Source organism: Oncorhynchus tshawytscha, unplaced genomic scaffold (assembly GCF_018296145.1).
Source record: "Oncorhynchus tshawytscha isolate Ot180627B unplaced genomic scaffold, Otsh_v2.0 Un_contig_7504_pilon_pilon, whole genome shotgun sequence".
NCBI lineage: Eukaryota > Metazoa > Chordata > Actinopteri > Salmoniformes > Salmonidae > Oncorhynchus > Oncorhynchus tshawytscha.
This window is the reverse complement of record NW_024608440.1, coordinates 20924-35361: the sequence shown is the minus strand read 5'-3', so window position 1 is coordinate 35361 and position 14438 is coordinate 20924. Positions and strand designations below refer to the sequence as shown.

General features: G+C 42.5%; 2 protein-coding genes across 2 annotated transcripts; both read right to left on the bottom strand.

Moving 5' to 3' along the window:
* Positions 1 to 5826: 5826 nt before the first annotated feature.
* Positions 5827 to 8616, bottom strand: LOC121843530 (neurotrophin receptor-interacting factor homolog). The gene is made up of 4 exons (XM_042313169.1): positions 8122 to 8616; positions 7899 to 8002; positions 7732 to 7795; positions 5827 to 7557 (listed from the first exon to the last, which is right to left on the bottom strand). The coding sequence occupies exons 1-4, from the start codon at positions 8399 to 8401 to the stop codon at positions 6467 to 6469; spliced, it is 1539 nt and encodes a 512-aa protein (XP_042169103.1). The 5' UTR covers positions 8402 to 8616; the 3' UTR covers positions 5827 to 6466.
* Positions 8617 to 8712: 96 nt separating this feature from the next.
* Positions 8713 to 13757, bottom strand: LOC112239211. Its single transcript, XM_042313168.1, has 7 exons — positions 13268 to 13757; positions 12980 to 13170; positions 11800 to 11971; positions 10596 to 11602; positions 10357 to 10401; positions 9355 to 9498; positions 8713 to 9185 (listed from the first exon to the last, which is right to left on the bottom strand). Exons 1-7 carry the CDS (start codon positions 13563 to 13565, stop codon positions 9162 to 9164), a joined length of 1881 nt encoding a protein of 626 aa, XP_042169102.1. The 5' UTR covers positions 13566 to 13757; the 3' UTR covers positions 8713 to 9161.
* Between the last annotated feature and the right edge of the window lie 681 nt (positions 13758 to 14438).

The following is a 14438-nucleotide window of genomic DNA, read 5'->3' as shown; positions in this document are numbered from 1 at the left end:
TTCAAAATAAAGGTTGTTTTTTTAAATAAAAAAAATTGGTTACACACACGACTTGTTAGTTCTACCTTTCAACGTTGCCACCCGCTGCTCTATCATGTTGTTGGTGCTACTAAAATGAATCGAATGTTTTGAAAATCCGCCTTCCTTGTCCTCCAAAAATTATTTCACTATTAAGTTCAAATACAAAAATATAGAATCCGCAAACAACCTGAATTTAAAGAGAATAAATATAATTTATTCGGTTAAAAATAAGTAAATAAAAGAGTAGGCTAAGGTTTAGTAGTCTCAAAACGAACTGATGCACCGCACTGAGAAAGCACACATGTTAATCTGTAAATATAATGGATAAATAGCCAATGGGATTCCTAGCTAACAACATCTCATTTTTTGTTTTTACAAATTAGAATATTGTAAATGAAAAAAAAAACATTGCTAACTTTACATTAAGTAAAGTTGTGGGGCTTGCTTTAGCTCTAAAAGTATTTTGTGGTAGTGGAAGTAGTATAAAAAGTTAACTATTTATATAGTTATAGTTAAATGTTTTAAATCATTTCAAGTTACAATGGCCTGAACATGTCAAAGTTGGTTTGGTCTATCTTGAACGTTTCAAGAGTTTACTGTTGGTGAGTTATTTTATGCTAATTTCTGCAAATTGATATAGTTATAGACAATAACAGTTTAAAATCATTTTAAATTAGGATAGCCTGAACATTTTAATGTTGGTCTAGTAGTTTAATTCGCCAAGGAGCAAGACCGTTTTAAATAGCTACCTCTGTATTCCTATGGTCCTCATTCAAACCGATGTTAATTTATGCAAATTGTAAATGGTTAAAAAAGTATATATATAAGAATAAAAAAATATTTTGACAAGCAATCTAAGTATGGTCAAACCGAACCTGTCAACGTTGGTTTGGAGTTGATAGCTTAAAATGGTGAAAGAGGTCTAAACAAAAAAAAAACATTTTTTTGTACCATTCTAGTCTATGGACCATTTTTCTGCAGTTGAAATGCATTGGTATCCATAGCAACAACTCCATTTGGGCTGCTGAAGGATGAGACAAACAGCTGTATCTTTTGATTGGTAGTAGATAATTATGTTCTGATTCCAGATTTAAATACCAGAGAAGTAGACCTCAATGTCATACCCTCTAGGTTTTTATCTAAAGTGCTGGAAATGTGGTCAAAGATGCCGATTTGGGTCAAAAGTTGCATTGTTCACCGTGAATGGATGTTGGAAGTCTGGGAGTTGATGTCATAATAGGACCTTTACAATGTTGAATAAAAACTAAGAAAGTGAATAAAGGCCTAAAAGCTTAGTAGTTTAAAAAGTACAAAAGGGGCACCCGAGAGGTGCAGTGGTCAAAGGCACTGCAGCTCAGTGCAAGAGGCGTCACTACAGACACCCTGGTTGGAATCTAGGTTGTATCACAACCGGCCATGATTGGGAGTCCAATAGGGCGGCGCACAATTGTCCCAGCGTCGTCCGGGTTTGGCCTGTGCAGGCCGTCATTGTAAATAAGAATTTGTTCTTATCGGACTTGCACATTTAAATAAAGGTTAAATTAAAAAGTAAAACATATATCAAGAGTTCTATGCAAGCACACTGGTCCTAACCTCGCTGCACATTTCAAGTTTGAATGACGTTTCTATCTTAATTAAAAGGTGTAAGAGGAGTAACCTTCCAAATAATAATAGTATGAAGTATGACAAAGATTTAAAGTGGGGTCTCTTCCATCACAAGCCCCCTTTCATAATCACATTGGTAATAGGGCTGTATGCAGCGCAGCGATTATGTAATGGTTTATATCGTCATTTAAAGTAACCTGCAACCACAAAATACTGGCTTCACCTACTCTCAGATACTACTGGTGCTCATGGTTTTCCTGGCTATCAAGACTACTTGCTCCTGCCAAACCCTACGCCACGCCCACGGATGTCAGTTTTTCTCCGCAATGAGTCTGGATCTGAGTACCTCTCCAAACATTCACCACCAAATGCAAACGCATGTGGGTCTATCTGATTGGTCCAGCAACCGATGGGTTGGGCCAGAGCACACTGGATTAAAACTGCGGTTAGAACATATTTTATTGGCTTGAATAATCTGATTGATTAAAGACAATCCAATCGCTGATAACTTTATTTTATACAACACCCTTAGTGCCCCTCATCACCACAAACAACTTCAATGATGGCAGTCTCAGACTATAGTATGTAGTGAGCGACAGAGCAGCTGAAGAATTTCGTGTGAGTCCTCAGGCTAGCTCAGGATCAGATCTCTGTAAAATGAACAAATTGTCAGACAAGCCAGAATAGAAATAATGGAATACGAATGCACAAGTAAAGAATATAAAACCTATGGGACACAGACACGTATGAGGTGTTTGTGCACAATGTTGACATACAATAATGTTTGTAACAATGTAACAACCAATATTTTAATGAGATTTGCGACCAAAAATATTTTTTGGGGGAAAGGTATGGTATAAATAATGAAATTCTCCTCAAAGCACTGCGTGACATTGAATCGATGAGTTACTCTCCCCAAAAATTGCTTGTGTCCCATAATATTTTATACTAACTGTCACTATGGAGTTACTCATGATTTCATTTCTCAGGATGGTGTAGAAGGTTCCAAAGACCAGAGAGCCTCTCTTCCTGTCCACATGCAGCACATCCTGGAAGATCCACTCCCTAAGCAGTGGTGTTAAATATATAAAAGAATAGTAAAGCTACATTTCAAACTGTAGAGTATAAACACAGAAAAAAAAAGAAACGTCCTCTCACTGTCAACTGCGTTTTCAGCAAATGTTTAAATATTTGAATGAACATAAGATTCAACAACTGAGACATAAACTGAACAAGTTCCACAGACATGTGACTAACAGAAATGGAATAATGTGTCCTTGAAAAAAAGTAACAGTCAGTATCAGGTGTGGCCACCAGCTGGATTAAGTACTGCAGTGCATCTCCTCCTCATTGACTGCACCAGATTTGCCAGTTCTTGCTGTGAGATGTTACCCCACTCTTCCACCAAGGCACCTTCAAGTTCTCAGACATTTCTGGGGGGAATGGCCCTAGCCCTCACCCTCCGATCCAACAGGTCCCAGACCTGCTCATTTGGATTGAGATCTGGGCTCTTCGCTGGCCCTGCAGAACACTGCCATTCCTGTCTTGCAGGAAATCACACACAGAATGAGCAGTATGGCTGGTGGAATTGTCATGCTGGAGGGTCATGTTAGGATGAGCCTGCAGGAAGGGTACCACATGAGGGAGGAGGTCTTCCCTGTAACGCACAGAGTTGAGATTGCCTGCAATGACAACAAGCTCAGTCCGATGATGTGACACACCGCCCCAGACCATGACGGATCCTCCACCTCCAAATCGATCCCACTCCAGAGAACAGGCCTCGGTGTAACGCTCATTCCTTCGATGATAAACGCAAATCCGACCATCACCCCTGGTGAGACAAAACCGCTACTCGTCAGTGAAGAGCACTTTTTGCCAGTCCTATCTGGTCCAGCAATGGTGGGTTTGTGCCCATAGGCGACGTTGTTGCTGGTGATGTCTGGTGAGGACCTGCCTTACAACATGCCTACAAGCCCTCAGTCCAGCCTCTCTCAGCCTATTGCGAACAGTCTGAGCACTGGTGGAGGGTTTGTGCGTTCCTGGTGCAACTCGGGCAGTTGTTGTTGCCATCCTGTACCTGTCCCGCAGGTGTGATGTTCGGATGTACCGATCCTGTGCAGGTGTTGTTACACGTTGGTCTACCAATGTGAGGATGATCAGCTGTCCGCCCTGTAGCGTTGTCTTAAGAATCTCACAGTATGGACATTGCAATTTATTGACCTGGCCACATCTGCAGTCCTCATGGCTCCTTGCAGCATGCCTAAGGCACGTTCACGCAGATGAGCATGGACCCTGGGCGTCTTTTTTTGTGTGTTTTTCAGAGTCAGTAGAAAGGCCTCTTTAGTGTCCTAAGTTTTCATAACTGTGACCTTATTTGCCTACCGTCTGTAAGCTGTTAGTGTCTTAACAACCGTTCCACAGGTGCATGTTCATTAATGGTTTATGGTTCATTGAACAAGCATGGGAAACAGTGTTCAAACCCTTTAGAATGAAGATCTGTAAAATTATTTGAATTTTTACAAATTCTCTTTGAAAGACAGGGTCCTGAAAAAGGGACGTTTCTTTTTTTGCTGAATTTATTTATATTAGTCTATTTATTATATGAATGTTAATCTAAGCATTATTTTCAGTAGCATCCGGTTTCACATCTGATATTATGAAAGCAGGAAGGTGATTTTCTGCTTGTTCTATGTGAGATAAATCTACAGGTGATGAGGTTTCCCCAGACCATGGTAGTTGTGGGGTGAGTGAGTAGCTTGGTTCTACAATGCTGGTGAACATCTTAACCTGTCTAGCCTACTCAAAACAGTCACAATGTAAATGAATAAACCATAGAGAATTCTGTTTGAATTGGTTCTATGAATTCTAATTTTGGGACTCAGAAACCCATTGCAACTGGCATGTGAATAGACAAGTGTTTTTCTAGGCAGCATTTGATGTAAATGATAAAGGGGTATCAAGATAGTTCAATAAAGCCCTCTATAAAATCAACAATATTAAATCCAACCACCTACCATTCCAGTCAGCACTCTCCCTCCATGTACCTGCTGGGTCGCCAGGTCCATTTCCCAGGGCCAGGGGTGCGCTGACATCTGGGAACCTGGGGCGGCCATGTCTGAGGGTGGTCTTGCCCTTCCCTGCCTTCAATTGTACTACTTGTCTGCCCAAATTCACAACATGTTAACATGGATCACAAACAGACAAGACCATGTGGATTCAGACAGAGGCCCAATCCTGTGGTTCATTGCCTTGAAGCTTAATTATATTCACTAATAACTTTAGTGAAATGGGCAGGTAGCCTAGTGGTTGGAGCGTTGGGCCAGTAACCAAAAGTTTTCTAGATTGAATCCCCGAGCTGACAAGATAAAAAAAATCTGTCGTTCTGCGCCTGAACGAGGCAGTTAACCCACTGTTCCTAGGCTGTCATTGTAAATAAGAATTTGTTCTTAACTGACTTGCCTAGTTAAATAAATGTTCACAAAAAAAAAGCCTAAACTTGTGATTTACAACACCCTACTAGTAGGACTTCAAGAAATGCCTTGGCATTTCCTCCCAAATATGCTCTCACACGCGTATAGTATGCAACCCAGACTTGACAAAAGCCCTGAGTGATGCCAACTTTCAACTTTGGCATACTCTAGGGTTCAGGACCTTTTCAGACCGGTTTCATCAGAACACAACTTCACTGAAATACTCTCAAGAACTCTGCAGTGAATTCAATGTGCCAAGATCCAATTTAAATATCTTCAAATTAGACACGTAATTTCCTCATGTCACTTCCAAGAGGAGGTTTAGAGCTCAGCTCAATGAAGTTGAGACTCTTCTTGCTACAGCACAATCCATCAAAGGCAAAATCTCCTATATCTTTAGACTCCCATCTGAGAATGTGGGCTCTTCCTTTACTCCTTTGAAAATAATCTGGGAAAAGGACCTTTGTCTGACTATCAGTGAGGAGTTATGGACAGATGTTTGCGACAGGGTATACTGCTCCTCTACTCATATAAAAATGAAATAATCCATTTAAAAAAATGTTGTACAAATTGTATTACATCACAGTGAGACTCCATAGAATGAATACAGACATGTCTCCTGATTGTAAAAAGACGTACATCTGAAAGCAGTGGAGGCTGCTGAGGGGAGGATGATTTGTAACAACTGGAATGGAGTAAATGGCACATAGAAAACATGTGTTTGATACCATTCCACCAATTCTGCTCCTGTCCTCAATTTAAAATGTGGATTGACCAGGTTGTTGACTTTCTTCCTCTTGAAAAGCTCACTTGTGACCTCCGCGAGAGACGGCGCAGGTTCAATTGACTCTGGTCTCCACTACTCAACTATATTTCAAACTGGACAGAATGGGGAGATTAAGGAAATGTGTGTATATACATGCTGTAAAACAAGTTATTTGCTCGTTGTCTCAGTTAAAGCTGGAAATGGCAAACACGTTCACGGATAGTACTGCTGAAAATTTGTTGTTTGTTTATTTTTTTATTTCTGCCACATCTGTGAATGTGGATTGTTTTGTTTGTTGATTGAAAAACAAGAAAACTTAAATACTTCCAATGAAACAATACAAAAACACATGGACCCAGTCTTCATATGAAAACCCCAATAGTGTGGAGCCATTCCCCTTACAACTAGGGACAGGAATTATTCCCTGGTCTGGTCACATGGTGAGGGAAAACTCCTGGCCCTGCCTATCATTATTGTGAAGTTGCCCCTAGATGCTGATCTTGGGGCAGTTCTGCATTTTTTTAGGACAAATGTTTAAGGTTAGGATTGGGGAGAGGAAACTGATCCAAGATCTGTACCTAGGGGAAACTTCACCTTGGAACACTCAGGGCAGCATAATATCCTGTGGCCTGCCACCAGTGTGGACAAGGAGATGCTTCTTCATGTGGCCAGACTGGGTGAAGCACTTCCCACAGTAGACACATTGAAACGGTTTCTCTCCGGTGTGCACCCTCTCATGCATCTTCAGCTGGTGGCTGTGGGAGAAGCGCTTGGTGCAGTGGCTGCAGCCGTACGGTTTCTCACCCGTATGGACCCGCATGTGCCTCTGCAGGTGTGCCGGCTTGGGGAAGAGCTTTCCGCAGAGGCTGCACCGGAGCTGCCTCTGGGTGGAGTGAGACGTCAGCTGTTGTTGCTGCTTTTCTATGCCTTTCAATGAAGAAGTGGAGCCTCTGCTGAAATTCGGGAAGGGGGCTGGCTTCCCTCTTTGGGGAACCTGGTGGAGGGTAACCCTTGGGGATGAAAAGCTGTTTCGGGTGGACAGTCCGTTGAAATCTGACATCTTGGACCTTGATCCTACAGTTGTCCCTTGCTCTGCATGTTGAGTGTCAGGGGGACACTTTGTCTGTCCAGACTCCATTCTCCCTCTTCCTCTGTTGTCTACAAGCTGCCTGTTTTCTGAACAAACCTCTCCAGATGTCGCCTCTTGGCCAGTTATGCTCCATTCTGAACTCATATCTGCCTCCACTTTAATGGGAACTGAGTCCACCAGCACTACATCAGGCACCCAGTCCAGAGAGCCCAAAGCAGACATGTAGACCCCAGAGTTACCAGTCACTCCTCTCCTCTCTGGATGTTCAGACAGCATTTTGGAGTCTGGCCCTAAATTATGAGGAGCATTCACAGTTGGGTTGTCAGTCTCTTGGTTCTCTGTCCATTGGGACAGGCTGTATTCTATGGGTTGATGGTCAGTTTCCCAGGTCACACCCTCAGCAACCTGATGGTCCTGTCTTGTTCTGTTGTATTGTGACGCTGGATGCTGGAACGTCTGGTTTTCAGGTTCAATATTGACTGAGGTGTCTGGAGCTCTGTGTCTGTTGCCCTGCTGGTCCAGAAGGTCTGTGGGTTCAGTAGAGGATGAAGAACCTGGTTCTGGCACAATCTTCTCACTGCTCTCACTGACTGGTTGGACAATCTCTGAAATGGTAAAGCACAGTATCAGCTTCCTGTAGTGGAGACTGATTCTTCTTTGCCTTATTTATTAGTTATGGCTTATGACTAAGAAGTTAATCAAATACGGCAATAAACATTGAAGGCTTTACTCAACATAAAGTGTATATTGTATGGACTTGATAAGTTGAACAAAAATACCTTCCGGGCTGCTGGTGTCAAGGTTCTCCATTTTGATAAGAGGCATCCCTTGCATATCTGCCATCTGTTTTGTATTCACCAGAAACAATTTATTAGAAAAACTCCCCCACCACCATTTGAAATATGAAAAAAAACGAATACATTTGGTCGTGTGTATGACAACTGACCGGCATGCCCACATCCTTGTCTGTCGCTGTGCGTCCTGCGTCTCTCCAGTTGGTGGCATCCTGCGTAAAATTTCTCCCTTTACGCTCGGCACAGCGATTCTCCACTGCACCAGAAAAGAGAAACCCTCAAACGTTATATATTATACATTACCCATTATTTTTTTTACGTTTTCAAAGATGGTAAAAAAAACTAAACAATATCCAAGTATGCCTGTTGACTTTCCTTGGAAGCTCCCTCTTGCCCGGGCAACAAGATCTGTGTCCCGCTTGCTGACAGTGTGTCGGAGGGCTCCGAATTTCTCTGCGCTTCGTCGAGAATGCTGGAATTTTGTCAGCAGCAACTTCCTACGCAGGTTATCGATTTCTCTCTGACTATGGGAAATTTCCAAACGTAAGGCAGCATGGTCATCATCTACAAGTTTGCAGATTTCGGCAACGGCTGCATTTGCCAAAACCTCAATGATGGAGGCTAGCTGAGCGTTAAAGGCGACCGTATCGTACATGTCCTTTGCACTATGTCAATGTTAAACACTTATGTTATAGTAATTTGAAACTAAGTGCTTAGTCAACGTCTTGAGACTACACAGTTAAGGCCATAGACGTTACACTATTTTTTATAAACAAACATTTTCAGCTACTTCCTGGATAATTTCTCTGAAATAAAGGCTGGCTTTTCAAAATAAAGGTTGCTTACACATACGACTTATGTTCCAACATTGCCACCTGCTGCTGAATCATATTGTATGTTGCTCCTATAAAGCAATCAAATGTTTTAAAAACCAGGCTGTTGTGAATTAAATCAAAACACACACAGTCATCCAAAAATGATTTTACTATTTAGTTCAAGTACAAAAATACAAAATCAGAATACAACTGAATTATAAAGGAATAAATACATTCCTTCAATTAAAACTAAGTAATTTATTTAGTAGGCTAAGGGTTAGTAGTCTCCAAACTAACTGAAGCACCACACTGAGAATGCACTCTAACTCTGAACAATGTAACAGTAAAAAGATAAACAAAATCTGAATATAGAATGGATAAATAGCCAATGGGATTTCAGATAGTCCTCAGCGATAGCAAAACAACTAGATAACATTTAGCTTTTTGTTTTTACAATAAATGAGAACGTTGTAAATAAAAAAATAAACATTGGTAGTAATAACATTGGTAATAGGTGTGTATGCAGTGAGCATATTAGCACATTATGTCATTCACAGTAACCTGTAAGCACAATGTACTGGCTTCTCCTCCTTTCAGTAACTACTGGGGTTCAGGATCAGATCTCTAAAAGAAAAACAGAACAGATTGTCAAACACATTCCTTTATCTGGAAACATATGGTACATGAAACTGTCCTCAGAACAAACACTGCATGACATTGAATGAACAAATATATATTTTTTGCCTGTTTCCCATATGCTTTTTTTTAGACGCATGTTGTTGTCGATACTAACCTTCCCTGAGGAGTACTTCCTGATGATTTCATTTGTCAGGATGGCATTGAAGGTTCTGCAGACCAGAGACAGGTTCCAGTAGCCTCTCTTTCCATCCACACGCAGTACGTCCCGGAAGATCCACACCAGCGACTCAAGAGGAAGCTGCAACAAAGTGCATCATTTCAATGGTTCCAGTGTTTTAGCCACCTATTTTGGTGAAGTGTTTGTTGTTGAACATTTGGTTCCTAAAGCAGTGGAGTTGTATATAAAAGAGGCCAGGAAAGTCACTAGGTAGGCTACAATGTCAAACTCCAGAAGGCATTTATGGGTGATTCCTCACAAAACTAGAAACAAAAATTATGATTTGGGGGATTTTCACTCAATTTAATCTATATTAGTGTCCTTTGGAGGAAGGATTGTTGACATTTGTATCTTAAATCATATTTAAGAACCCTTCTATAGATTACATTGTGAATATCCCCCAAATCACTGTATTGTTTTGGTTCTAGTTTCGTGAGGAATCATCATAACATATGTATATTTATTATATGAATGGTAATCCAATCGTTATTTTCAGTTGAATCCTGTATGGAGAATCAAAAACAAAGAGTCAGCGGTTTGGCTAACTGAATGGTGTCCCACCCACCAACCCTTCTTTTACGCTACTGCTCCTCTCTGTTCAACATATATGCATAGTCACTTTAACCATATCTACATGTACACACTACCTCAATCAGCCTGACTAACCGGTGTCTGTATGTAGCCTCTCTACTTTTATAGCCTTGCTACTGTATATAGCCTGTCTTTTTACTGTTGTTTTATTTCTTTACTTACCTATTGTTCACCTAATATCTTTTTTGCACTATTGGTTAGAGCCTGTAAGTAAGCATTTCACTGTAATAGCTGTTGTATTTGGCGCATGTGACAAATAAACTTTGATTTAAATCTGATATTAGGAAAGAAGGAAAGTGAATTTCTCGTTGTTCTATGTGAGATAAATCTATAGGTACTGTTACTTACCTCCAGGAGATGAGGTTTCCCCAGACCATGGTACCTCTGAGGATTCTGGGAATAAAGAAGAGGTGAGTGAATAGCTAGGTTCTAGAGTACTGATCTCTGAGTTGTATTGAATCAGTGAGATAATCAGACATTGTCTTTTCATTTGGCCTACCTCTCTCCCCTACCCTCTATAAGCACAACCATATTAAGCCCAACCATATTAAACCCAACCATATTAAACCCAACCATTGACAGCTTACCATTCCAGTCAGCACTCTCTCGCTTTGCAACTGCTGGGTCGCCAGGTCCGTTTCCTGGGCCAGTAGTGCGCCAGTGTCCGGGAACCTGTCGCTTTGTTCTTCTTCCATGTCGATGTCCGGAAAGAGGTCATCGTCACGCTCTTCCCTCCGCCTTCCTCTTTCCTGCGTCCTAGTATAAGTGTAGCCGGGCAACGAGCTCTCGACCACCAACAGGCCTTGTTCGCCCAGGCACCGGTCGAAAGCTTCCTGGAAGGCCGACGCCGTCACGTTCACCTTGTGTTTCCTCTTCATGTGGTTCTTGAAATTCTTCTTGTTCAGCCTGATTCCGCAGAGATCGCACTGGACCTTGGTGGCACGGCACCAGGGTGGCACGTCCATCTTGGATTCGGCCAGGTATCTCCTCAGGGCCTCCTCGTTCTCTGCAGCGATGTACTCTTCATGGTGTTTCCTCTTCATGTGAACCTTGAAGTTCTTCTTGTTTAGGATGATGCCGCAGTGGTCACACTGAGTCTGTACAGGAACTGCATCCCTTTGGGAAGGTCTTTGCGGTCTCTCGGTCTCAATCTGCGGCGTAGGAGGGCAGCTGTACACTTCGGGCGAGGAGGGTTCCGAATCCTGGCGTGTGACCGGATTGTGACTGGCAGAAGCATCTGGTTTTTCCATTGGAGGTGTGTCTGTGTTTAGAGTTTGAAGAGCGACTGGTAAGCTCAGAGGGGTGGCAGGTCTGGAGCTGGAAGGGACAGCAGGTATAGATGTGAGAGGCAGGACAGGTGTGGATGTTGAATGGGCGAGAGGTCTCTGGGCTGGAGAGGGATGTTGCTGGAGGGGCGGAGCAACAGATGGAGATTGAGCTTGGACACGGGCAGGTCTTTGAGTCCCGTTCCGCTTTCTGCAAGCTCTGAAATGTTCTATAAACAACGCTTTTCTGCAGAGTACATGGTCACAATAGCTGCAGTGGTAGTGAGGGTAGTCTCTGCACGTCAGTTTGCAGTTGTAGACGATGTACTCTGACAGAAAAGGGTGACAATAAAACAATCAGTATAAAAAAAAGAATGTTAGATAGTGACTTTAAAAAGTCAAGTGTACAAGGACATTAGCACGTACAACATGGCATTCGTACAACTCAATTGAACAACTACAAAGCATTACTGAGTACAAGGAAATCGTTATTTTCTGACACCGCGGTTTCCAAAGTTCCCCTCACCATCATTCTGAACTGCACTTTTCAGGTGGCTCTGGATGTGTGGGATGATCCGATGTAACTCGTTGGGTTTGAACGCAGACGGTCGGCAGAAGGGGCAGTGGTAGAGGGAGCAGCAAGTGGTGCACGGTTGTATCTTGGGAGTTTCACCAACTCGGAAACTGGTAATATGTTGCTGTGGAAAAACAAAGACAATAATGAATAGTCAATAATAAAGAGAAAATGGTCCGAAAATCCAGAGAAGCAAATTCTACATGGTCCCAAATTGGGGACCAATAGTTCAGCAACATGCAGATACAAAATGTTTTGTATAGAAATGACAATTCTTTGTTTCCTACATTAATACATCAGAAAGCCATGTCCTGTCTACTCTACAAAAACATTATCAAAAGTATGTGGACATCTGTTCGTCGCCCCTTTGCTGTTATAACAGACTTTCCACTAGAAAAACAGCTTCACCGTTATTTTCTGACACAGTTCATACTACACATTGGGGCAGGCAGATTCTTCCTTTGGACTGCCAGATGGTGAAGTGTGATTCATCACTCCAGAGAACGAGTTTCCACTGCTCCAGAGTCCAATGGCGGCGAGCTTTACACCACTCCAGCCGGGCACTTGGCACTGTGCATGATGATCTTAGGCTTGTGTGTGGCTGCTCTGCCATGGAAGCCCATTTCATGAAGCTTCTGACGAACAGTTATTGTGCTGACGTTGCTTCCAGAGGCAGTTGGTACTCGGTAGTGAGTGTTGCAACCAAGGACAGACGATTTTTACACTCTACACGCTTCAGCACTCGGCGGTCCCCTTCTGTGAGCTTGTGTGGACTATGACTTCGCAGCTGAGCCATTGTTGCTCCTAGACTTTTCCACTTCACAATAACAGCACTGACAGTTGATTGGTGCAGCTCTAGCAGGGCAAAAATTTGACAAACTGACTTCCTAGAAAGGTGGCATCCTATGATGGTGCCATGTTGAAAGTCAATGAGCTCTTCAGTAAGGCCATTATACTGCCAATGTTTGTCTATGGAGATTGCATGGCTGTGTGCTCGATTTTATACACCTGTCAACAACGGTGTCGCTGAAATAGCCGAATCCACTAATTTGAAGGGGTGTCCACATACTTTTGTATATATAGTATATTTTTATCCACAAAAATGTTATTTACTATGTGTACAGTTTCTTACCTTTCTGGGTATGTCACTGGAAATTACTATGGGGTCAGGGGTCATTGCGGGGGGCCCAGTGTTCTCATTGGAACTGACTATGGGGCCAGGGGTCAGTATGAGGGGCCCAGCCTCATCAGTTGGTGCTGTGGATACCTCTTTCCACAGAGCGTGCTGATTGCCATTGACACCGTCCACCTCAAGAGTGTTAACTGGAAAAGAGAATGTGAGAGGTCAACTTGACCAATTCTTGGCAAATCATTAGCTCAAAGGCTGACAACAGGCATTTAGAAAAAATCGGTAGCCTACCTTCGTCTTCGTCCGCATCATCTGCATTCGCCGCGGGTGAATCGCCCGACGAACTGTTGATTATTGGTGAGTCGCCGGTGACAGGCGTCAGCCCTTTGCCACTCACCGACCTGTACCTCGACTCCGCCAGGCTGAGTTGCTTCTCTAGCAATAGGATTTGCTCCTTGCTTTGAGAGACTTCTACACGTAACGCTCCACAGCAATCGTCCACTAACTTGCAAATCTCGGTCACAGCAGCTGAGGCAAGTATGCCCATGACAGAGCTTATCCGTTGATGCAAAACACGCGTTACCGACATTTTAAACACTTGTTTTTGTGAAACCTAGTCACAACTACTGATAGCTATGACGATTCAAAATAATTCAAAACGTCTAATAAACGATTTTGTCCCCAGCTTGTTCACGAAGTAGTAATATTTGTAAGAATACCTGGATTGTTGTCAATGCGCCGCCATCTTTAATAACTGTGTCTTTGCGCACGCATCCGATCAGCGTTCAGAAAGTTTAGAGAGAAAGCTAGAAAGCGCCACCTACCGCGTGGAGACTAGAATGTGCATTATCCAGAGTCAAATCTTTGAGCACTAAATATTATTTTGTGTCATCTCTGACGACAGCTTGCTAGAGAGGAAAAACGAATGAATTATTCCTATGGTTTGCAGAATCATTGTTTAACATTGAGTAAATCAATGTTTTTTTTATTATGGTTATTGGTTATCATGTTATCATGTTATAAACTGAGCACTGGAGTAATCTTAACCCCAGACAAACTATATGGAGGTTGTATTAGTCTCAAGATCTTGTGCAAAGTAAAATTATTAATTTCCAGTACATCATATATGTTTATTGTTTTTACCACAGATATAGAATGACCAAGACAACGTGATCTGCTGCACCATCGAGAGCATGGTTGCATCACTGCCTGGTATGGCAACAGCTCGGCCGAGAGGGTAGTGCGTACAACCCAGTACATCACTGGGGTTAAGTTTCCTGCCATCCAGGACCTCTATAACAGGTGGTGTCAGAGGAAGGCCCTAAAAATTGCCAAAGACTCCAGACAGCCTAGTCATAGACTGTTCTCTCTGCTACCGCACGGCAAGCAGTACCAGAGCACCAAGTCTAGGTCCAAAAGGCTTCTAACAGCTTCTACCCCCAAGTCATAAGACTGCTGAACA